This window comes from Apus apus, chromosome 1, assembly GCF_020740795.1.
Source record: "Apus apus isolate bApuApu2 chromosome 1, bApuApu2.pri.cur, whole genome shotgun sequence".
Lineage (NCBI taxonomy): Eukaryota > Metazoa > Chordata > Aves > Apodiformes > Apodidae > Apus > Apus apus.
In genome coordinates this window covers 99,056,166-99,080,970 of record NC_067282.1, presented here as the reverse complement: position 1 = coordinate 99,080,970, position 24,805 = coordinate 99,056,166, and the positions used below count along the sequence as shown (strand labels likewise).

Below are 24,805 nucleotides of genomic sequence, written 5' to 3'. Positions count from 1 at the left end.
CAGAGTCTCCTCATCCATTGGTCCAAGCCCTATGGCACCCGCAATTAGATCCACAAAAGGCTTCAGGCACTGAAACGTACCTCGGGGATCATCAAAGCTTCTAATCCCAGGGGCAACTGAAAACCAGAGATGCATCGGTTCTCGGTAGCACACTTTCCCAGAGCCTAAAAACTCTTGCTTTGGAGCATGTCTGGGCAGACTCCAGCCCGCGCTACCCAGAGTGGGCTGGTCCGTGTCTCTCAGACACAAGCAGGACACACAGGTGAAGGGTTTGTCCTCCTTCGCTGGAGGAACACAGCTCCAGCAGAGTTCCAGCGCAGGCCCTGCATGGAAGAAAGAAATGCAGTTGCTGCTGCCGCCCTCCCCTTTTATTTAACAGCTTAATTGTCCCAGCTCAGCAGCGTGCACAGCGCTGCGATGAGCTTTGGACAGGGGTGTTGCCCCTCACTGCCAGGCTTCGGGGCTGCAGCGACATGGGAAGTCCCCGGGAGAGAAGAGGGGTGGCTAGAGAGCCCAGCTGGAGGTGGGGGCTGGGGGGGCTGCCCTGCACAGAACTGTTCTGGGTGGGAGAGAGACCTTTGAGATCATCAAGTCCAACTGTTAGCACTGCCTGGTCCTCCAATGAACCACGTCCCTCAGCACCATATCCACGCATCTTTAAACACCTCCAGAGATGGGGGCTCAACCGCTTCCCTGGGCAGCCTGTCCCAGTGCCTGGTGACTCTTTCGGTGAAGAACTTTTTCCTAATATCCCGTCTAAACCTTTCTTGGCACAACGTGAGGCCATTTCCTCCTGCCCTATCGCTTGTCACTCGGGAGAACAGACCAACCCCACCTGCCTACACCCTCCTGTCAGGTAGCTGCAGAGAGCGAGAAGGCCCGTGGAGGAGGAAGGACGAGCCCTGAGCATCGTCCTGCTCCTAGGGGAGCCTCCGAGGGGCCAAGGAGGGCGCTCCCTGTGCCCGGGCCCCAACCGCACCCGGGCAGCGCCCGCAGGCTCAGCCCCCCGCGGCGCCGAGGGAGGGACGGGCGGGCGGGAGGCGGGCCCGGCCCCGGAACTGACGCCACCCGCCTCCCGCACCCTGACTCACCTGGGCGGGCGGGCGGTGCGGTGGGTGCGCAGGGCTGCGCTCCGCTCCGCGGTGCCGGGCGGTGCGGTGGGTGCGCAGGGCTGCGCTCTGCGGTGCCGGGCGGTGCGGTGGGTGCGCGGGGCTGCGCTGCGCTCCGCGGTGCCGGGCGGTGCGGTGGGTGCGCAGGGCTGCGCTGCGCTCCGCGGTGCCGGGCGGGCGGGCGGGGGCCTCGGAGCACGGGCAGGCATGGCGCGGGAGAGCGGCTCCCCGTGGGCCATGGGGCTGCTGAAGACTTTCGAGGAGAGCGAGTTCGGCAGCTGGGAGAAGATCGGCTCGGGGGGGTTCGGGCAGGTGTACAAGGTGCGGCACCTCCACTGGAAGACCTGGCTCGCCATCAAGTGTTCGCCCAGCCTCCATGTGGATGAGAAGTAAGGGGGGACGGGGATGGGGCGGGGGGCGGGAAGCGGCTTTTCCCTTGAGAGCGATCATCTCCCGGCATCTCCTAAACAGGTGCGGCCGGGGCTCTGCACAGCCCCGTGCCCGTCCCGCCACTCTTGTTTACCCAACAGCACCGACGGGCATGAAGGTCTGACTAAAGGCAGCAGGCAGAGCCACGCAATTAAGTATTCCATAGGCAAAACGTGGCCTTTGTCACACTTAGGCAAAGCCCGGACCAACACCTGGAGTTACGGTGTGTGTAATGGATCTGGTCTCTTCCTGAAAGAACAGCTGATGTTGCTCAACTACTTGCAACAGCTTGGAAAAAGCCACCGCTCGGCTGCAGTGTGGGTCTTGCTTATTCCCTTGGGGCCGTTTGGGAAGTTTTCCCTGCCCTTCTCGTGCCTGTCCTGGCTTGTGCTGGGGCTTTAGCTCCTGCTGCAGCTCCAAAGGTCATCAGAGGTGGTACCCACGAGGATGGAGTGGAAACGCTGCATGGGACCCAGGGGCTTCTCAGACCTGTCATCTCTGGCTCCAGCCAGAGTCCTCCATACCTTGAGGAAAGCCGGTCCCATGGCTGGCATTTGCAGATGTGTTTGTTGTGAGTCCCATGTTACGGAGACGCTGGCTGGGCCTGGGGGGCGTTGGGGCGCGCTGGTGTTCCGGAGCGGGTGCTGGAGGGACGTGTGCTGGGAAATACGTGCTCTAGCTCCAGGTCAGGGCCAGCACTTCTCTCCTGAGTTAGTCCTCACTGGGTAGCCCGCTGTGGAGCTGTATTGTGTGAGAACCCCCTCCTCTGGTTCACCTGCCCTCTGTGGGTGGTGGTGGCTCATGGTGGAGGACCATCAGCTCCGCTGTGCTTGCACAGTCTGTGTGGATGGGGGCCTGTTGAGTGCAGCTCTCCTTTCCTGGGAGAAGGAAGGCTATCAGATGCATTTTTAGAAACATCCTTCCGTTTTGAGGGATGTTGGTGACTTTCCAGCAGATCAGGGGCTATGTGGAGGGAGGTGGATATGCCCAAGTCATGTTCATGGAGCATTTCCATCTCCACCTTGATCTCTGGGATCTCAGCCAGCTCATGAGCTGATTCTGCTGTTCATTTTATGAGATGTGGGTTGGTTCAGTCACAAAAGGTTTCCCTTGTTGCGGTTCCTGCAAGAGGAGAGAGATGAGTTGGCCCAAGATTGAAAGTGTGTGTAAGCCCATCTTCTACAAAGCTACTAGTGGGGCATCTTGCCTGTCATCTGGATTGCTGACTTTCCTGTAGGCATGGCTTATATAATATAGTCAATAAGATACGATGTCCCTTTTTTAAAAGGGGGGAGAGTTTAATACACGTGCAGGGTAACTGTGCTGTCTGTGAATAAAATGGAAACGACCTCAAAGTTTATTGGGTTAACCTGCAAGCCCTCCTACCATTAAAACTTTCAAGTGCATTTCAGACTTGATGCTTATTGAGGCCTACTCAAAATATTACTGTAGCTGACAAATTTTGCAGTTAAAATTAAAACATCTCTTAAAAATAATCTAGAATATTTTTTATACTATTCATTTGCAGAATGCATCTAGAAAGTTAATTTTCAGTCTGAGACAAAGGATGCTGTCACTTATTTTAATATGAAAAATTAATTTTAAGAGTTGCTACCACATCTTTCTATTAATATATTTAATGTGCAATAGAGAATCACCTGTCCCTCAGTGGCTATGAGGTGTGCATATACTGGAGAGACCACAAGCACATGCAATACAGTAAAAAAAAAAAAAAAAGACAATTTGGGAACTTCAAGGGTATGGGGCTCCTGCACTCCTCGTTAATGTTAACAAATGAAGCCTTGAAACAGTAATTGATTTGTGTTACTGCAGAGTTTGTCCTTCACATGCTTAAGGGGAGTACTCATTAAAAACTAGAGAGTGCCTGGCCTTTGGAATGGCTGCTTCTGCAGCTAAGCTGAATATGTACATGCTTCTCCATGGGTTCTTAGGTTGCTCTACCAAACCCAAGTAGTTACCAAGTAGTTGGTAACACTGCCCCCGAAGAGACTTTTCACCTGAGACTCTTCTAAGGAGCTTGTGACACTCAAATCGTGGTGTGGAGGGGCACAGACAAAATAAAACACTACCTTTTCAGTTTGCAGGTTGAAACAAGCCTATGTAATTAGATTGTTAATCCAGGAGATTAATTTGACTAGCTGTTTCTTGGAAGCCTGTGAAGCAGCAGATTTAGAAGAGTAATCACTGGTGGTATTGGAAACATTAACTGAAAAACACAGAGGCTTCTTACTCATTTATTTGGTACCACATTAAAACCCTATTTGTAGTGGCTTGGTGGTGGTGATACTCTGTAGTCTCTTTTATTGTGTGTCTGCAGACAGTAAGATATTTGGAGTAATTCCCTTGGCAGTTACACCATGGAGCCAAGTGGCCTCAAGCAGAAGAAAAACTTAATGTACAGCCCACAAGTGTTTTTTACCTTTAAGCCCAAGCTGTCTCAGGCGATTGAGCCAAGTTCCATTCCTAACACCTTATTTGCTCCCACTTTCTATCTCCTGGGAGCACGATTCCCACATCTGGCTCAAGGCAGGGAGGTTCAATGTAAGCCTGAAGAAAAAAGTATGCGACCCAGAAAGTCTCCCCCAGGACTTGCAATGGGGAGCACAGTCTCTTCTCTTTACTCCAGTTGGCCAGAATGGAAGTGTCATCCAGAGAAAAAGAGTGGTGAGCTGACAGAGAACAACCTGGAAGCCTTTGTAGATTCCTGACAGCTGGATGTAAAAGTGCAGACCTTGACGATTGTGAACAATGTAACGGTTCCCGGAGAGGGCCCTTGGCTGGAGGTGTTTGCTGGTGAGGATGTGTGGAGGTGGAAAGTTCTTGGCTTCTTCATGGGGAGCAGAAAACAAACAAATAAAAAAGCCCTACATATACCTCCCTTATCAGGATCTGGATTTAGGAATGGAGCAGGATTTAGAAATTTAGGAGGTTTTGGAAATGCCTTGCTGTTAGCAGATGTTGCATTTATTTAGGTGACAAAGGTGGATTAATGTTCTGGTGGCATCTGGATGTATAGGTAGAACCTGTTACTCCCTTTGTGCCCCTTAAAGGGTTGGGATGAGCCTAGCTGTCTGGGCTAACCTGTAATTCTCTTGCACCAGCGCTATGCAGCAGAGATCTGTTAGCAGGGCTGAGATCTTTTTTAACCTGTAAGAAGGAATTTTCTTCCTTTCCCTCCACCAAGCATATTCTGTTCTGACCATGCAATGACTCTTCTCTTCTCTTCTCTTCTCTTCTCTTCTCTTCTCTTCTCTTCTCTTCTCTTCTCTTCTCTTCTCTTCTCTTCTCTTCTCTTCTCTTCTCTTCTCTTCTCTTCTCTTCTCTTCTCTTCTCTTCTCTTCTCTTCTCTTCTCTTCTCTTCTCTTCTCTTCTCTTCTCTTCTCTTCTCTTCTCTTCTCTTCTCTTCTCTTCTCTTTTCTCTTCTCTTCTCTTCTCTTCTCTTCTCTTCTCTTCTCTTCTCTTCTCTTCTCTTCTCTTCTCTTCTCTTCTCTTCTCTTCTCTTCTCTTCTCTTCTCTTCTCTTCTCTTCTCTTCTCTTCTCTTCTCTTCTCTTCTCTTCTCTTCTCTTCTCTTCTCTTCTCTTCTCTTCTCTTCTCTTCTCTTCTCTTCTCTTCTCTTCTCTTCTCTTCTCTTCTCTTCTCTTCTCTTCTCTTCTCTTCTCTTCTCTTCTCTTCTCTTCTCTTCTCTTCTTCTCCACATTCCTCTCTGAGGATCAGTCAGCAGTGTGAAGGTCATTAAAGAGGTAACTTACAGAGCAGAGGTCATGGGATGTCCTTAAACACCTGCCATGATGCAGATGAAAAAAGTCCCTGAAAAAAAAAATGGGGGGTGTTGTGATTTTGTGGACTCCACAGAATCACAGAATGGTTTGGGTTGGAAGGGACATTAAAGATCATCTAGTTCAAACCCCCCTGCCATCTTCATCACCAGCAGTTATTAAAGAAATAACTTGCATTCCCCACTGGAGAGCAGCGTGGCTGTGTAGGGCTGGATCTTCCCCTGGCTGGGAGAAACCTGGCTGCTCTGTGTCTGGAGGTGGTTCACACAAATGGCCCCATTATGGGTGTTCATGGCTTTTTAAGTTTATCTGGAGCAACTTTAACTGCCCTGTCTCAGACTCCATTAGGGAAATGCGGTGGGGCAATATAAAACTGCAAGTACTGCCTTGTGAGTTTAGGGTTGCGTTTTTATAACACAGTGTTATCCTTAGGGCACAAAGATGAAATATGTGCAAATGTAGATATAGTCATAATTCTTGCTATTCTTGTGGCAGGGTTTGTGATACAAGGATTGGGCCCTGGTTCCTTGGGAGTGAGGCAGTGGACAGGCATGAAGTCCCCTGTGTCTCCAGGAGAATCCAAAGAATGCAGCCCTGTCAGTTCAGGGTCTGACTTAGAGGGAAAGCAGACAGCTGTTCTGGGCATGTCATAGATCCCCCATTCATACTATTTCTGATTGTTTTGAAAATGTCTGATCTGTCTTTGACTTATTTTCAGACAAAGATACTACCTGGTGCTAGATCTGTTGATGTGTGGACCCCTGTGTTCTAATACTATTATAGAGGAAAGTTAGTGCACTTTTTGATTTACACGAGCTCAGCTGTCCTGTGTGTAAGCTTTTCCTTTTTCTTTTTAGAATTTTTATTAGCATAATCTTAGGATATAGTACTGGGGGGGGAAGGAGGAGAGGAATGGAGCCAAGATGCTTAGAGAAGATAATTCTGACTCTATAATTGTGTAGCTGTTAAATAAGAAACTCCATTACAACAGAGGCTACTCCCATGCCTCTTGACTGAGAAACCTCATAAGGAGTTTTCCTTTTCCTCAACTTTGTGTGATATCTTGGTGATAGTGCAGAATAATTTCTAAGCATTAGGAGTAATTGAGTGCATAAGGCCCCCATCCCGTACTTTGATCTGTTAAATGTGGACTTGAAGGATACCTACAGGATCCTTTGTTGCAGCATTAGCACTTGCATATTGAGATGATGGGGTGCATTGAGAACACCTAAGATTCTGCTAAAAGGAAAGGGAAAGACCTTTCATCTTTGCCTGATGGAGATCTTGGTTTAACGATCTGTTGGTGTTAATACGATTAATTTCAGTGCACTCCAGCACTTGGCTAATGACTGAGTTGTATTTTGCCTCTCTTCATCTCTTGTGTCTTTTTTTTTTTTTTTTTTTCTTTTTTGTTTTCTAAAGATGACAGGGGCCTGTATTTGAAAACTGACATGTCTTCCTGGCTATACCAGATCACTGGCTGATTCAGTTTTGAAGCTTTGGATATGGGAAGATAATAAAAGTGGCAATTGTTGTGTGGGGTTTTTATTTAAACAGGCAGATTAGGTAAAGGGCACTTGTCTGTTAACTAGTCAGTTAATTCACTCAACTAACTGGGTCTGGTTCAAGCAAAAAGGGAGCTTTTAAAAATTTTGTTGAAACTGGATATTCTCTCTTTGTAGGAAAAATGCCCCATTTCAAGTAGCAGATCTCTGGTCTTGGTGATGCTTTCTAAGGCTGTTAGCCTGGGAACCCCGACCCTGGGCGTCTAGTGGTTCTTGTTAGGCTTTAGCTGTTGCTGGATTCTTGCCTTGCCTTGGAGGGCTCAGACAGGTATTTTACATCCCTGACTCCAGAGCTCAGCCCGCCGAAGCCTGGTGAATTATGCTGGCTATGCATGTGGCTTGGGGGCAAGGAGTTGGTTGTGTTATTCATAGGCGCTCCCTTCCAGCGTGCCAAAGACCAAACTGGGTACTTGTCTACAAAGGCAATTATTTCACAAGAAAGTTGCTGTAGGGAGCAGCAGGAGCCAACATGGTTAATAGAAAAGATTTTCCTTATCTTCTTTTTTTTTTTTTTTTTTTTTTTTTTTTCCAGTGTGCAAGTCCTTCATAAACCACTTTTCAGCCTGACCTTGCCTCTGAAATAGGTCTGTTTCTTCTTGCTAGGCTAGACTCGCCCCTAGCATGAAATGTTAACTGCAATGGGTTGGTGCAGGCTGGTACAGCTGGTGAGGAACAGGCAGCATTTCCAGCCTTGTCTTGGGCCAACATGAACTCTGCACTTCCCGCAGCAGGTGAAGCAGAGGGGAAGGGGTCATGGGACTGTCTTAATGTAGAGTCTAAGGGCTAAATGATGGCTCCTGAGATCGATCCCACGTGGGGGCACTGAGGGTCTCTTGCAGGCTGCGTTTCAGCATGGGTGGTGTGTGCTGCCCTGGGGGTCATCTTAGGTATTAGTGGGGGAAGCACAGAAGGGGAGACTTCACTGCACACAGTTTGGACTTGGTGTTTCTTTTGCTAGAAACAGAGAGTGATTATAGCTGACCTTGGATTTAAAAATAAAAAAGATAAAATAAATAAATAAAAAAAATCAAAAAGTTTTAACTGAAAGCTCTGCCATGGCAGAGGCTCTCACAGTGGTAACTGGCATAACTTGTTAGCAGAGGGCACAAACTGCGACTCTGTCCCCAGGCGTTTTCCAGCTCTCAGGGACTGGCAGAGGGAACAGGCAACAGAACTTTCTGCCTTGCAGAGGGTATGAGCACCTTTATTCTAATCAGTTATTGCAGCCGCTGTGAATGTGCTTGCTGAGCTTTATGTTTCAAACCCGATGTCTTCCAGGAGAGCTGGTCATTTCAAAATGCCTGATGGGTTGGGTGGGGGGTGTCAAAATTATTTTTTTTTTTTTTCTTTTAAAGTCAGAATATCTGTTTACCAGGCATGTTAAAATTTTGGTCTATTACTGCAGACATTCTTCATTAAATAGTGTATACACCTTGGGTACATTACAAGAGCTATTATGTAGTAAGAGAGGATCTGTTCAGGAAATACTACCTATATGACCTCCTTGTGTCTTCCTTTGTGAATTGGTGGTTGGCAGCAACAGTGATGCATCAGTACCTGTGTCTGAAAGCTGCTCTGGGTATTGCCCATCATCACTAATAATGTAGTTTTTTACAGACTGAAGGTTTGTTGTTGTTTTTTACCCATCATGTGCAGCTCCTCTGCAGTCAGCCTGGGGAGATGACCCTTGTTTCCTCTTTCCAACCTGACACCCAGCGGGTCCTTGTGGAGGCCGAAGGCCACATGTGAGGTGCAGAAGGAGGGCATGGCAATTCAGGGTCTTGACCTGGGAGGCTGCAACTTGCAGGGTAACACTCAGTCACTTAGTGTTCTGCAAGGTCAGGCTAAAGCAACCCGTAAACAACCCAGGGGTGCTCATTATGTGTGCTAGCACTGGGCCTGTTACATCACCAAGAATGGTGTGATGGGAGTTTTCGGCATCCTCTGCAGCTAAGTGAGCATAGGTTTGGAGTTGCTAAATTGTTCTTTAACAAGGAGGCTTTTGCTGTGTCACCCTCGCTGCAGCAGGCAGCTTGCTCCCCTAAATGGTGGGTCCTAGGGATTCTTCTCCCAAGGCCTGGGTCTGTGTGATGGCAGCCTGTGCCAGCGGGGCAGCTGAAGCAGTGGTGTCCATGCTCTCTCCTGATTAACTCAGTCTTATGACTCACAAAAAGTTAATGACTTTAGCCCAAGGAGTTACAGTGGTGGTAAATCTGGGCACTACATGTATCATCCTCATTCTTAACAGCTCAGCATAAACATCAAAGCGAGGAGATGGGCTTTATGCTGGGGATATTTGCACTGTTGAAGTGCACAGCTCTCCTGTGGTTCAGCAGCTGTGAGCTGCCTACCGTTACAAGCATAAAACAAAGTTAGTAAATGTGGAAATATGCCTGGAGTATACAGGCTGGTGAGATGTAGCCAAGCGATGGTTCAGCCAAGCAGTGATCATGAAAAGTGGTGTTCAGTTTAATAAGAAATGCTTTATGCATGTTCCAGGGGGAGAAACAGCTACTCCATCCTTCACCGTCTGTTCTCTTCTACTCAGGGAACGCATGGAGTTACTGGAAGAAGCCAGGAAGATGGAAATGGCAAAGTTCCGCTACATCCTTCCTGTTTATGGCATCTGTAAAGAGCCAGTTGGCTTGGTCATGGAGTACATGGAAACGGGGTCTCTGGAAAAGCTCTTGGCTTCAGAACCTCTGCCCTGGGAATTGCGCTTCCGCATCATCCACGAGACAGCTGTGGGGATGAACTTCCTGCACTGCATGTCCCCTCCACTGCTCCACCTGGACCTCAAGCCTGCAAACATCCTGCTCGATGCCCACTACCATGTCAAGGTACGCGTTGGGCACTCTGTGCCAGGGGCACACCTGTGGATATTCTTGCATGGCTCCTGCCAACTCAAAGGCCTGAGAGAAACCAGCATCATTCCTTTTGAGTTAAAAAAAGTGCCTAGCAACACAGCTCTTCCAATCCCCAAACTTGTCTACCTGACTTATGCACTATTTTGGTACATAAAGGTAGAATTATGGAACTTGCGAGAACTCTCTTGAAATTTTAGGAGGGTGCTAATGCAGTGAGCTCTGTTTTTGAGACCTAATGGGGGTCCTGCTATAAATGTCTTTGCAGTAGGGTCATGAGGCAGATGACAACAGGGAGAGAAAAGCAGTATGAACCTATAAATCATCTATGCCATTTCCACAGCTCTCGGTGGTAACCTTGTTCTGTCTTCTAGTCCTTCTGGCTTTGTACACTGCACTAAATACCCAGATCTCATTTACAGCTGGAGTCCAGAGAAGCCTTCCCAGAGGCAACTCATTTGCTCAGAGCATATACAGAGGTATCTCTGTCCTGACTGTGTATGCATACCAGACATTACTTAAGGGAATTTTTGTGGCTTTATCAGCATTAAATGCTTTCCATTACCCATTTCCAGAGTAAGCTAGCAAACTTGTTAGCCTTCTCTGTTGGAGGTTCTGTTTTGACAGCTGAACTAAGAAGGTTATGCTTGCTTTCTGATCCTTCCTTTTGGAGAGGGTAGAGACTTAAATCCATATTTTCCTAATATTTTTATTTTTTTATTTTTTTAAATCAGTGGCCAAACTTAGTCTTAGAACTGCAGGATTAATCATGCTGGCTGACTGATATAGCTCAGTACAAGTAGTCATTGATTTTTATCAGTGCAATTATCCACTTACTCTCTGTTTTCCTGTCCCATTCAAACTGGCCAAATGGCTTTGGTCTTGTACCATTCAAAAAAATGCTTTGACTTAGTGAAAACTTCATCTCTTCTAGTGCCATGAGAGGGCTGGAGCCATAAGAGGTGGGTGCCTCTAATGAAACCGTACTTGTGTCAGTCTCAGCTTTTTTACTAGGCCACTTAGCGTTTTACTTCTTTGAAGGATTTTCTTTCTGAGATAGGAGGCGTCTACAGATGGTCCATGGTATTATGACCAGACATCAAGATCTGAACTGTTAAAAGTATGTTTTCACACACTGGTTCTAAGAGGCCTTTGCTAAGTATTTATTTACCTAAAGTTTGTGCTTGCTTGCATAACTTCTTAAATTCCTAATTCTTGACTCATCCATGAGCCAAGATAGGAAGGCTGTATTTTTCTCACTCTTTCAGGAGGTTGAAATGCTGCCTGTTATTCTGCCTGCTGTATAGCCTGTATCTGGGTAGTGATGTAATACAAGGGGGCAAAGTGCAAAATACTAAAAAAAAAAAAAAAAAGTTTCTGGTGAGGTCATTGCTTAACATTCCTAAACTGTTGCTATTTGTCCTGTATATGAAACACATTACAGTCTTCAGACCCTTTCCTTTTAGTTCAGAAAAGAGTGGTCTAATCCAAGCCTATTTCCAGCCAGTACTTTTACATCTGCAGGCACCTTGGAAACCCCTCCAGCAAAGCAGACATAGGAACCTATATGCAAAATAAGAGATGTACATATTCTGTGAGGCACCTTCACTTTAAAAATGTGGCCCCAAACCTTCTTTTTGTGTGATGTGAAACTTGTAATTAAATTTCAGACCCTGCAGCGTGATTTAATGTGCATTTTCTTGCTGGCAGGCTAATGGGGCTGATGATTGAAGTCTTTTTACTTTTTAAATGTTAGTGTTAATTTAGTAGGTGACCTGTCCCTGATAGAATCCTAAGGTGAGTGAAGAGATGTTGCAGACTGCAAAAGAAGAGTTGGGAGGCAGTGAAGACTTTTATAAACTGTTTGCCCTTGAGCCAGGAAACAGACAGTCTTCCAGTGGAGCACATTAGAAATGCTTCTGTGCCATATTTCTAGTTAAATGGAAACACACCCTTCTTTTACGAGCACAGTGCTTACTGTAAAAGCCCCAAGTGAGGATGATGACTAAGGCAGTAGTGTTGTACAGAACTTACCATCACATGGGTGCCTCCATATCACAAAGCTGTCTCCTGTTTGTTACATAAGTGTGTCCTGAATTTTGTTCTTGGGAGAGTAATTAAGAGGATGGGATTAGCCTGAGCACTGAGTAGGAATATAGACAGATATTAACTACTTCAAAGGCATGTTTGGGGATTTCTTGGTGATTTTTAAATTTACATAAATAATATGTATAATGCAAGGTAAGGCTTTGCTGGCTTTTGGAGGATGGATGGATATGAGCATGCTTTTTCCCCTGCGAGTGGTCATGGAGCTCAGTACCTGACAGAAGCCTCACCTGGGAACTCCCTTCCACACCATGTCCTGCTCCATCTTGGTCACCTTAAGCACTCTGGTTTCCTTGGGAGGATTATTGCATCCCCAGGCAGGCTTTGCTAGCAGGGATCAGCCTGCATTTTATTTTCCTTAATGTCAACCTGTTACTTCTATTTGGACCACCAAGATCCTCACTGACTCTTTTTCCACTGTTCCATATAGATGCAGCCTTCCAATACTTACAGGCTTTCTAAATTTTTCTTAACTGGACCATGTCTTATGACTTTGTTCTTCAGCTCTCCTGCCCTCTGTACGCATTCTGGATGTCTCCCCTGAGCTGCCTGTGATGTGGCAATAGCTTGCATTGAAGCAATGCCACATTCCAGTGCTGCCCTCCCAAGCTGTTAGTTTGCTGTTTCCCGATGTGATCTCTCTTCGGGGCCCTCAGTAGGAGACCACACTACCTCCCCCCGTGCAGTAATCTCATATTCTAAATTGTTGCCAGCTACCATGCCCGCATGCCCTGTCTATTTCTGCTTCTTTGTCATCTTCAACATGTCACGGTTGTGTGTTACTCTTTGTTCAGGTATTTAAAATGAAGTCAACCTCCAGCTTAATACTTTTTGGGCAAATGCGTTGTCAGTTCTTGCTTCTCTTACTATTCAACTCGGGGTTTTTGCAGCTCCTTATCTGGTAATATACATGTGTTTTATACATGCATACCCGCACACATGTGTGTGTATGTATGTGTGGGTACACTGGGAGAGGCTAATTCCACCAGTTATTTTTAATTTTCCAGATTTTGTTTTAAAGAACTTGAAGCAGGATGAGCTGGTCTCAGGTGTGTACTGCTTTAAGCTCATTGTAGTTGCTTTTATGTTTTTTTCCCTCAGTGTTGTGTGAAGGGTGAAGTTTGCTGCTGTGTTGTGCCGTGCTGATGGTCTTACTAAAACATGGATAGGTCACCTCTGTGGTCTTCACCTTTATTTGCTTCATTTGAAGAAGGGGGTGCAAAATTTCTGTGTGGAGTTAGAAGAAGCCTAGTCAGGCAGCACATTTGTTTATCTGAAAGCTTCTCAATGTAGGTTGTTAACTGTAGGTCAAAGTAATACCCAGAGGCAAGACTGGTAAAGAGTGGTTGTCTCTATTAGAGCAGCTGATGTAGTTAACACAGCCATTTTATTTATTTATTTATTTATTTATTTTTAATCAGCTGCAAATGTTCTGTTATTGGAAATTAGAAGAGGCTTTGTTGTTCTGTGTGCCACTTCTCCCTGTTTCCCACCCTTCCTGATCAAGGTTTCCATGTACGGCTGCTGTTACAGGGCTCTTTAATCCCAACCAACAAAGCTGGTTTTTGCTGTGATCAGTTCTCTAATTGATCTAATTGTGCTGGCACAGAGGAGGAAAGCAAGACTATTCCTGTTACAGCAATGCAGATTTACAATGGATTAAAATGGATGTCTGACCATGGCTTTGCTTTCTGACACTTCTGAAGACAGCTTTACAAACATCACACCTGAAACAGGTTTTGAGGAGTTAAGGTTTCAGGGCAGGTTAAAAAAGCATGGAAACACAGTCTGTTTCAAAATTACTTATTTAGTAGCTAACTGAAGCGTGTTCATAAGCACTGGAGTAAAGATGTTTGTGCAGATGCTGGTTGTGTCTACAATTGGAACTAATCTTTATTCCTAATTTTTAGTAGTCCAAATCTGTAACCCACATAAGTCCCTTAAATATCTTTGGTATTTCTTAAAGAACAAAATTGAAACAAGCAGCTTTCTCCTCTAGTCTAAAAAATAAACAAGGCCAACTCTACCCCACCCCCCTACCCAAACACCTGAAAACCCTGTAGACAAATGTGGTGGCTGGCATTCCCAGTGTTCAAGTTCACAGAGACTTTGGACAGAAACAAATACTGGATATGCCAACAGCGATTAAAAATTAATCTGATGGATTTATTACCTATTTGATGAAGAAGACCTTTTGGTGAACTCTGTCCCAGAGTTCATTGCAGTGGGTTCTTGAGTCTTATTTGCAGAAAAATGACATATGGCATCAGAAGCTAAGTTCACACTTCACTACAGTCTGTCAGGTGTCATTGGTGAAAACACTTTCCAAGCACTAATTTTGTTCCTGGGAGCTAGATCCCTACAGTGTTTGGGAACAGCTGACTTAATTGTAGCTAGGTGAGCGTAATCTCCTACTTAAACAGCAACAAAAAAAAAAAGTTCTACAAATGAGCTGGATAAACTCAAAGCATCAAAAACTTTGCAAGTGAATGCTTTTTACAAGCTAGAATGAGAACATCCACAAATTACAGAAGCAGAGAAAGGCCTGCGTGCACAGTATGCTCAAACTAAAACAAACAAAATTAAAAAAAAAAAAAAAAGGAGGAAAAAAAAATATTAGTGTCTTGGAATCTCTCAGTGTTGCTGGGAAGTGGGCAGAACATGTACAGCTCCCCTTCCTGGTTGCTGCTCACGTGTTTGTTCTCATGCAGACCTTTAAAGAGCAGAGACTGAGCGAGCTGCCTGAACATGAACAATCTCTCTGTCTGTGTGGGCTTTGGCCAATGTTTTTTCTTTTCTTCCTACCCCTTCACCGCGTGTTTTGCATGAAGCAGTCTGTCGCCTCCATGTCTCCTCTTAACTCTGCTGGTATTAGGTATGCTTTTGAAGCACAGTGGGATCCACCTGAAATAACTGATGTGAGGAGTGAGATCACGGGCTTCTTTTGGATCGTGGGGCTGGGCAGATTCTGGGGTGGGCTGCAAGGGTTAGTGGGGATGCAGAAGTGGGGAGGGGTGCTCCGCTTTCACTGCCTTTACCAGCAAGGGTGCCTTGTGTTGCAGAATTAGGTACCTGGCAAGCAATTTAAAGGCAAAATAGGTGAGTTAAATGGCTGTGTCTTCCACCCACTGCACAATTCCCACTGATGTTTAAAGAAACTGCATGACTAAATACACCATGCAGCGTGGAAAATTTACCCTAAAGGAACTAATAAAAGCCACAAAAACCGTCTGCAAAATCTTACTATTTCGTTGCAGCCTGGAAGAGAACAATTCTTCAATTTCCAGTGCTTTCTGCAGAGTTTGATATGACTGAAGCTCTCACCCAAAGATGAATTTCCTATTGATTGGTATAAAACCTAGTCCTTCACAATAGGCAGGGGCAGGTTCACAAGATAAAGTCCTGGCTAGCCTGGGGTGGGGGTATATACCGTGTACCTTTCCTGTTTCTTGGCCTGTCGGCTGAGACTGAGACCTTTTCTATCTAGTGTGCTTAGCCTCCTGTCAGCCCTTAGCTTTATATTCACATAACATAGCTGGTGGCTCTGAACACAGGAGTGTTGCTGTACTGTCTGTATTTCATCTTTATTTCATAACTTACACAGTAGGAAACTTGGTATTGTTTAGACAAAGAGGAAGGTGTATTACTTTAATTATGCCTGCATGCCATATGGATTTCTTGAGGTGTATACAAGCCTCTGCTTCATGTTAATCAAAGGATAGCAGTGCTTTGCCAAGCTGGATCTGTTCAGACTTGCAGCAGTTGGTTCATTTATTAACCTGACACCACGGGCTTGTGTGATGTTGGGGTTGTGCTTTTGTTCTCCTGTGGAGCACCAAGCACCCCAAACTCATGCAGCACTTACTGGGGCAGTTGATTTAGTTCTTCCCAGGATTTCTTGACTCCTTACTGCTCTTCTGCACTCCAGTGCTTGGCTTACTGAAGAGGCCAGCAATTGCCCTCTGAGAGTGTAGCCCTACAAGCATCAGAAACTATTCTTCCAGATCTTTCCTTTTTTTCTTTTTTTTTTTTCCTTCCTTAATTGCTTTCTTCTCAAGTCAATCCCACGTTATCCTACAGATTAAGATACTGATGGACAACAGGCTGGATATACCTGTGTACTAAGGTCCAGGATTTCTACCACTCCTGAGAGTGTCTCTATTGAGATCTTTGTTCCTGTTCATGTTCTAGAAGCTGAGTGGGTTACTTTGGGGTTTTTTTATTTATGGCAAAGGGAGATTCCTAGCATTTGAAGAGTGATGGTAGCCTGCCTGTTCTCCAGGAGGCTGACAGCAGTTTTTTCCCTTTCCAGTAATGGATGCATGTTATGACTAGCTTTGTGGTGTCTTTAGACAGAAACTTCTGAAAGTGTGAAGTTGGAGCCTATTTAAAAAATAAATAAAAAAAGCAAGCTTTTTTAATGATGCTTGTTGTTTTGAGGGAGAAGCTGTGAAGATCAAAAGGGGAATGAGTCTTTGAAAAAACTGAGCACTTATTAGATAAAAAGAATGTATAAGTCAGAGGGGGGAGGAAATCTTATCTAACATGCAGACAAAAATCAGTGGACTGAGCGATCCAAAAAGACTTGACTTTTCCTCAGATTTCCACGTAGCATGTTGGACATTTTTGACCAGTGGGAAATAAGTAAGACAAAGGAAATTCCTTGCCTATCTGTTTGCTTGATGATTGGTATGCCTTTGAGAGCAAATGAATGCATTTTTGTTTGACACTTCAAATTAAAGTGGAGGTGTGTTTTCCTTTTTATGAACTTGCTGTCACTTGTTAATTTCAGCTGTGTTCACTGCGTCACTGCACCAACTTGCCATATCTCCTAGTTGCCAAAAAGACTTCTCTGTGTGGGTTTTTTATGTGAGTGTGTGTTTTGGTTTGGGTTTGGTTTTTTATGTATTTATTTCTTTTAACACTTGGTGCCTCTGGTGTTGGGTTTAGTCCTTGTTGGCATGGTCAGTGTAACAGTGATATCTGAAAGAGCAGTTCTTCTGTGCTCACTAGAGAGCTCATGGTCGGAAAACAGGTGCTGAGAACACTTACACGTAGCACACACCGTGAGGTTGCATCAGGAAAGGGGGCGGCAGGACCAATAATTACAGTAGTTTGCATTAACTAAATTTGACTAGTTTGAAATTACAATAAATTGTTTTGACTGTTGGTTGTGTTTGCTATATAATGGGCTAACATGCTGCTGCTTGCAAAAAAAAAAAAAAGCTCGCTTTATTTTTTTTTTTAGCTTAACCATAAATAAAAGCCTACCATAGCATCATGCTTCCAGAGGTGGCCTTTTGTCATCATGTTACATCTGTCATTCTTTACGGAACATTTTTTGTTAACACCTCCAAAGTCTAATGGTAGCATGCACTTATCTTCCCCTCTTCCTTCTCCCTTTTTTGCAGATTTCTGACTTTGGGCTTGCAAAGTGCAATGGTTTGTCCCACTCCCATGACATCAGCATGGACGGCTTGTGTGGCACAATTGCGTACCTGCCTCCAGAGCGCATCAAAGAGAAAAACAGGTGTTTTGACACCAAACATGATGTGTACAGGTCAGTTAACTATGAAAACACTTAGAAGTAGTACTGTAAAATGACCGCTCTTTTTCTGGTTATAAAACCTGAGCATGAAACCCCTAAATCTAGCTTGAGCCTCATCTTGCCAAGGGTCACATTTGCTTTGCTTTTTACAAAGTCTTTATAGCATAGAGGCCTTTGAAAAAAACTGCAGCTGATCCTGGCTTTTGAAGTAACACTTATTTATTAGCAACTGGCATGGGAGGCACTCTGCCCACCTTTAATTTCCCCATATCTAGACCTACTTTTTGGGTCTGCAAAAAAATTCTTACTTATCTTCAGTGGATTTCATCACTAGGTCTTTCATGGTAAGGCTATTAGGAAAAGGAAATCATAGCTGTAGATTTAAAAATATCTCATAGTCTAAATTGAATGTATTTATTTAATTGTTGTCTTGCAGGGTAGAAATATTAAATAAAATCCACAGTAATGCTGTGCTACTTTCCCATTTTCTCAGTCGTGGTGTGGAGTAGTTGGTAAATGTTACTCAGAACTCAGCAGCCTCCAGCAAGTCCTTATGCTTGTTGCCTCAGGTTCTTCCCTGCATCAAACAGAATTTAAAATCATGGTTCTTGGCTGCTTCTTGCTGTTTGTGTTCATCAGCTGAATTAGATGCAGAAGTGAAGGACAAGGAAAGAGAACGTAGGAAAATAACTTACACTTCTATGAGGGTTTTTTTGCCTTTTTTTTTTGGTAGGTTGGTTTGGTTTTTTTTAAAGCTTTTCTATAATACTTTTTTTCATTTCTTTCTAGCTTTTCCATTGTGGTTTGGGGAGTTCTTACCCAGAAGAAACCTTTTGCAGGTAAGTTGGATGTACTGTGGGTTGTTTAGGAACTTTTTTCCTTCCTCCCCATTGATAAGAAAACTTCCTGCCCCACCTGCTCCAGATTACATGCGCGTCCTCCAAATTCCTACAGTCTTGTGTAGTAGATACTTTTAAACTCATCACAAATGTAAGTCCTCCTTTGTCCTACATTGTGAAGGCAGAGCCCATATTGCCGCAGGGGGCCCCAGTCTGCACCTTTTCCCTTCTGCTGGAGTTTGCTGTGCAGATCCAGATTAATGTGTGGCCTACGCAGACTTCTGGCTTGTTTGCAGCCAACAAGGCACAGAGGAAAGCCAACTGGCAGCCAGCTGTGCTGTTTGCAGAAACAGCTTCTCTGTAGAGAGGTTCAGTAGTTTATTTGTAGATTGTGGGTACAGATTTGTTCTTTTAAAAATAAATAAAAAAAGCAGCTGTCTGTGAGAATAAGCCTTGTTCCACCCCACAGTAAATGTACTGCTCAGCAGGCAGCTGTTTATTCTTTATGACTTTTCCTGTGTGTATGACTAGCCTATGTATAGCAAACATGTTTGAACAGGTTCCAGTCTACTATTAATTTTTCTCCAAATGAGAGATCCCATTTAGCCCAGTGGTTGACTTCAGAGTCAAGAGCCGCATTACTGCACTGCTTGACTTGTGTTCTTCGTTCACCTTTATGAAAAGTTCAGGGACCTCGTCTAAATAAAAGCTGTGATTCCGTTTTCTTACAGCAGTTATGGAAATCTGAAGTGAGGTGGCAAAGGACTGTTTGAAATTTTTTCTTTGGATCCAAGTCTTTTCTGGGTGGAAGAAGAACAGAGTCACTCAGTGACAATTGTTTTTAACTGATACACTGGAAGTAGGTGTTACTGCATTGACAAATGTATTATGGGAGAGTAAGACCAGCTTCTTTTTCCCTGTTGATAAAAGATTGCACTCTAAATCTAGAAAATGTGCATGAAAACAAAGTTTCAGCCTAATTCCCTGTTAATACTCCTAGACAAAAGATAAATAATTCCTTTTGTGGGGAGATCTTAATTTGTGTGCTTTTGCTTTACAGAGGAAAACAATATTTTACATATTATGGTAAAAGTAGTTAAAGGCCACCGCCCAGAGCTACCTGCTGTTTCCAAATCCAGACCTCATTCATGTAATAACTTGATCAAACTGATGCAAAAATGTTGGCAAGATGATCCTGGTGAACGGCCAACATTTCAAGGTAAGATTTCCTAGTAACTTGGCTGCCCATTTATTCTTCCATGAGTCACATTATTGCTCAGGACTCTGTTAATCCTTGGGGTAAGTGTTGTGAACCTCTGTGACAGAATAAATAGAGCACATTTTATGACAGAGACAATGATACAGGCCACTTATTCGTTTGTGGAGGAAGGGATTATCTGGGGACAAGTCTGACCATGACAGTGTTATGTAAACACATCAGGAATAAGACCTGTACTGAACCAGTTCAGCCATTTAACCAGAAATGATGTTCATTTCTGATGATGTATATCAGGGCATATGCCAAGCTGGAGTTGGTGTGGTTTTCCATAACAAAGTGTTGAAGGCCCTGGCTCTTTAAATTTGCTGCTGTGTGCTGAGAAACGAAATTGTTTTCTTCTGACAAAACGATTTGTACCTCATTTTTCTGCCAACAAAAGGCAACTCTGGTGAAAGGCTTGAACTTGCCCAAAGCACCTGTTACTCACTCAGCATTAATGGGAGAGATTTGCCTATTCACTCTCCTCCTGCCCACACAAGGTATGGGGACTGAAGGGAAGAGCTATCCTTTATTTTTTTGAAACATACATCTAAGTCTGCCAGCAGTAGACTGGTTCCCACTTCACAGTCCTGCAGTGTAGCCACCACATACCATCAATCTGGTCTGAATGTGAAAATGAGTTTGGCAGTCAGCCCTGTGTACTTTTTGCTTAGCCTACACACTTGTACCTACTGATGAGGTGCTAGATAGAGGAGTCAAAATTGGAGTCTCTCCCACAATATGTCATATCTGTTAACCTCTAATGATAGGGAAAGGCAGCAGGGCATCTCAGAAAAATCTCCTATTAAAAAAAAACCAAAACGTTTTCTTGCTTTCTTCAAAGAAATCACTTCAGAAACAGAAGCCCTTTGTGAAAAACCAGAAGATGAAACAAAGGAGATGATAACTCAGGACCTGGACACCAAGAATTCCCCAGAGCAGCAGCCTGAGGTATTTTCTCTTTCCACCTCTTGTTCAAGCACACCAGGTGTTGCGAGGAACACGTTCCTCTCTGACCTGCAACTTCCCAAACAACCTTCTCTTTGCTGCTTTTGAGCACCTTCTTGCTTAATAGAAGTGGGTCTTGGTGAAGCACTGGAATGCAAAAGTGACAGTAGATGCATGGATCAGCTCAGGAGAACCTCAGCACAGGACTAAGTGGAAGTGGATCTGAGACTGTTGAAGGAGAGCGGGACAATTAGAAATTAAAGGCTGGAACTACATGGTTGTGACTGATCATAAAACAATGCTGTAAACAGAAGAGCCATGTGGCTTTAGTAGCTGTGTGAGTGCTGATGGAAGCTGCCCTCCTGCATCTGAAAATTTTCACTGACCTTATTCATAGATTTCATTTAATAAAAACTGTGCTTAAAGGCTACCTGCAAACTAACAAAGTTGCGTTTCTTCCTGTAGGGCCTCATGCTTGGTTTTCTTTACTGACCTTTCTAAAATGCTCATATGCTTCTCTTGAAGGGGATGTCTGCATTATCCCAACTGAAACAGGAGCCTGCTCTACCATCAGTTAAGGACTACAGTCTCTCAGAGTTGTTGTCCCAGCTGGATTCAGGGATTTCACAGACTATGGAAGGCCCTGAGGATCTCAGCCGCAGCTCTTCTGAGTCCAAACTTGCCTCCAGTGACAAGCGGCTTTCAGGAGTTTCATCTGTAGATTCAGCTTTTTCATCCAGAGGCTCCCTTTCCCTTTCCTTTGAAAGGGAGAGTTCAGGTAATGGTCAGGGCTTTCTTTGTTGTTCTTTTTGTAGTTGTTTGGACTGGGGCATGGGAGTCAGTGGGTTGGAAAGTTGTCATATAAAGAATAGCATTCTGGAAATCACTGCTAGCCTTGCTTTCTCTTGCTGTCAGCACTGCAAATAAGTTTACTGGAGGTAGTTATTTAAAAATAAATAAATTAGGTGGTTCCCAAACATGATCTAATGAGAAATAATAAATCTCATTTACTTTTGAAAAGAAGTTACCTGAGTTCTCATCAAAGCAATTACAGAATCAGTCATGTAAAGGTTGGTTGGAAGGCAGGTCACAAAGTCCAGCGTCCCGCTTGAAGCGGGTCTAAAGCCAATGCCCATTCGGTCAGGTCAGCTCAGTTTGTGGCTTTTCCAGTTGTACTAAGCCTAAGTCTAAGCACCTTTTGTGGTTTGGGTGTTTTTTTTGGTGAAGACTCAAGCCACTTTCTCAGCAACCCCCACGAACGTTGTTCTAAAGACCCCTGTTGTACACACACCCCTCTTTTTTTTCAATCCAGTGCTGCAAAAAAATGGGCATTTATTTTCCAGTTAGGCAAACAATTAGTGCAGGGAGACCTACCACAGCATCCGTTGTTCTCTGTTTAACACGAAACACAGTTAAGAGTAAGTGGGGCTCCAAAACTGGCCTGAAATTGTTCTGGAACTGCTGCAAGGGGTGGGGGATTTCTTTGCAGTGAAGTCATTGCTGAAGCCACCAGATATGCTAGCCAAGGGCAAGTAAGGTTTGATGCTATCAGAATTGTGATGGTGTGTTTTTCACAGAACAGTTTGGGTTGGAAGTGACCTTTAAAGGTCATTTAGTCAAATCCCCCTGGAAAGAGCCAGGGACATCTTCAACTAGATCAGGTTGCTCAGAGCCCAGTCCAACCTGACCTCAAATGTTTCCAGGGATAGGGCTTCTACCACCTTTCTGGGCAACCTGTTCCAGTGTTTCACCACCATCATTGTAAAAAATTTCTTCCTTATGTCCATCTAGATATTGGCACTACAGACATACAAAAGAGGAAGCTAACAGAGGCTATTTTATCTGGAGATACCAGCAAGCTGATGAAGATCCTCCAGCCTCAAGATGTTGATATTGTTTTAGATGGGAACTCCAGTCTTTTGCACTTGGCTGTTGAAGCTGGCCAAGAAGAATGTGTCAAATGGCTCCTCCTGTACAATGCTAACCCTAACCTCACAAACAAGAAAGGATCCACCCCTCTGCACATAGCCATTGAGAAGAAAGTTAAAAGCATTGTGGAGCTGATTATGGCCAGGAAAATCAATGTTAATGCCAAAGATGAGGATCAGTGGACTGCTCTTCACTTTGCTGCTCAAAATGGGGATGATTTCAGCACCAAAATGCTGCTTGATAAGAATGCATCCTTAAATGAGGTAGATTTTGAGGGCAGAGCCCCCATCCACATAGCCTGTCAGTATGGCCAAGAGAATATTGTGCGGATCCTGCTGAGAAGAGGTGTTAATGTGAACATCAAAGGAAAGGATGACTGGGTGCCACTGCACTATGCTGCCTGGCAAGGTCATCTCCCCATCGTAAAGCTTCTGGCCAAACAGCCGGGTGCCAATGTGAATGTGCAGACTGTGGATGGAAGGACCTCGCTACACTTGGCTGCTCAACGAGGACACTACCGCGTCGCTCGCCTCCTCATCGACCTGGAGTCGGACGTCAACGTACAGAACGCGCTCTTGCAGACTGCCCTCCACATAGCTGCTGAAACTGGCCACACCAGTACCTCCAGGCTGCTCCTCAAACACGGTGCAGACATCGAGGCAGCAACAGCAGAAGGGTACACAGCTCTGCACTTGGCATCTCGCAGCGGCCATTTAGCAACAACGAAGTTGCTGATAGATGAAAGGGCCTGGGTTCTAGCCAGAGGCCCTTTAAATAGGACAGCGTTACATCTTGCTGCAGAAAACGGGCACTCTGAAGTAGTAGAAGAACTTGTCAGTTCAGAAAATATCAATGTTTCTGACAGTAAAGGGTTGACAGCTCTTCATCTGGCTGCACGAGGAGGGCACACAAAGACAGTTGAGGTTCTTCTCAAGCATGGAGCGCACACTGACATGCAAAGACCCACGTATCAGGCCCTGTTACAGCCTGCTGAGCAGAACAGTAATAGCTCAGTTACTGTGTTGTTAAGTGAGACTTAAGCAAAAGGTACAGAACTTGCTCCCTTTCTACCTGGTGCAAGAAGGCTGCTGGAGCTTGACTCTTGAGGGTCTTCTCCAGTTGTGCAGTGGCCTGCTCATCAGTGGTGTCAGCTGGTGGACTGAGGTGCAACCAGCAGAAGCTACTTGTGTTTGAGTGTGCGAGTGAGAGCACACATGGACTAAGGCCAGATGTAAGGCTAAGAGCTGGAGTTTGCCATGCTGTGGTCTGTATCAGTCATTCTGCCTGTGCCTGACCTGTACCTCTACATTGACATCCCCCTCTGGAGGATGATGTGAGAGAAGGATGCAACTTGTGGGTCTACCGCCTGCTTTTTTTTAATGTGCCAAACTAATTTAAGAATTAACATTCTGCTTTTTTATTTAAAAAAAAAAAAAAGTAATTTAAAAAATCATAGATTCCTGGTTTATTGCAGTGATCTATATTTTGGGCTGAAAGCCTCTGCAGTAAAATAACACACACAAAAAAATCTGCTTTAAAGTAATGCAAGAGATGAGAAAAGGCCTATTTAAGATATAATCATGTTTCAGTGTCAGAAGGTACTCTATTTAATGGAGATATTGATTACAGATTTTCATGTATTCAGAATTGACAAGGCAGACTTGTTAAGGCAGGATCCCAAAATACTTAAGCAGAAGTAAAAGCTTAACACTGTTATCTTTATATACAGTACCACCTTGTATATATTCTGAGATCAGTAAGCTGAACTAAGTGCTTAGTGTTGAAATGTCTTAAATGAAAAAGTCAAAAGCTAAAATTCATACTGGACTGTAACAGATGGTATATTCTAACACCATTATACCAATTTGCAAAACAATGTTTGGAGGAGCTGATGACTAGACTGATATACTGTGTATATAGTATTTCTACCTGTTGTATGCTTTTTTCTACTGAAGAAAATAGATTGCTTTGAGTGGGTATGTTTTAATACACCTTTTAATTTCACTCTTTTCAAAGTTGAAATGTGATCTGTTATTAATAAAATATTGTATTCCATATCTGGCTGTATTTTGTAGTTGCTAAAACAACTGAAAACTGTAATGTGTTTAAAGATGTTGAAGCCCAAACTGTTGACATGTAAGTCTGTCTTCAGTTTTACATTCCCCTTCGCTTTTATGTGGAAGTTAATGAGATTCAATGAATTGGAGGTGTTGTTTACAGAATAAATTTACAGAATAAAAACCCATACAACCTAGCCTTTATGCGTGTAGCACATTGATGTACGACTGGGATGCTTTCCTCTTATGCTGTAGCTGTTCAGGGAGTTTAGTATTCTTCCATGCCTTGAAACCAAGTCAAATGCTTTTGCATTTTCCTTGTTGACTGGTGGGCTGCTGCCCAGCTAGGTACCAC

The 24,805-nt window shown here is 44.3% G+C and overlaps 1 protein-coding gene across 1 annotated transcript; it reads left to right on the top strand.

The window, feature by feature from the left end:
• Positions 1-1,309: 1,309 nt before the first annotated feature.
• Positions 1,310-24,450, top strand: RIPK4 (receptor interacting serine/threonine kinase 4). The gene is made up of 8 exons (XM_051608183.1): positions 1,310-1,498; positions 9,450-9,741; positions 17,283-17,431; positions 18,209-18,258; positions 19,319-19,477; positions 20,361-20,467; positions 20,990-21,242; positions 22,256-24,450. The coding sequence occupies exons 1-8, from the start codon at positions 1,317-1,319 to the stop codon at positions 23,431-23,433; spliced, it is 2,370 nt and encodes a 789-aa protein (XP_051464143.1). The 5' UTR covers positions 1,310-1,316; the 3' UTR covers positions 23,434-24,450.
• The last annotated feature ends 355 nt before the right edge of the window (positions 24,451-24,805 follow it).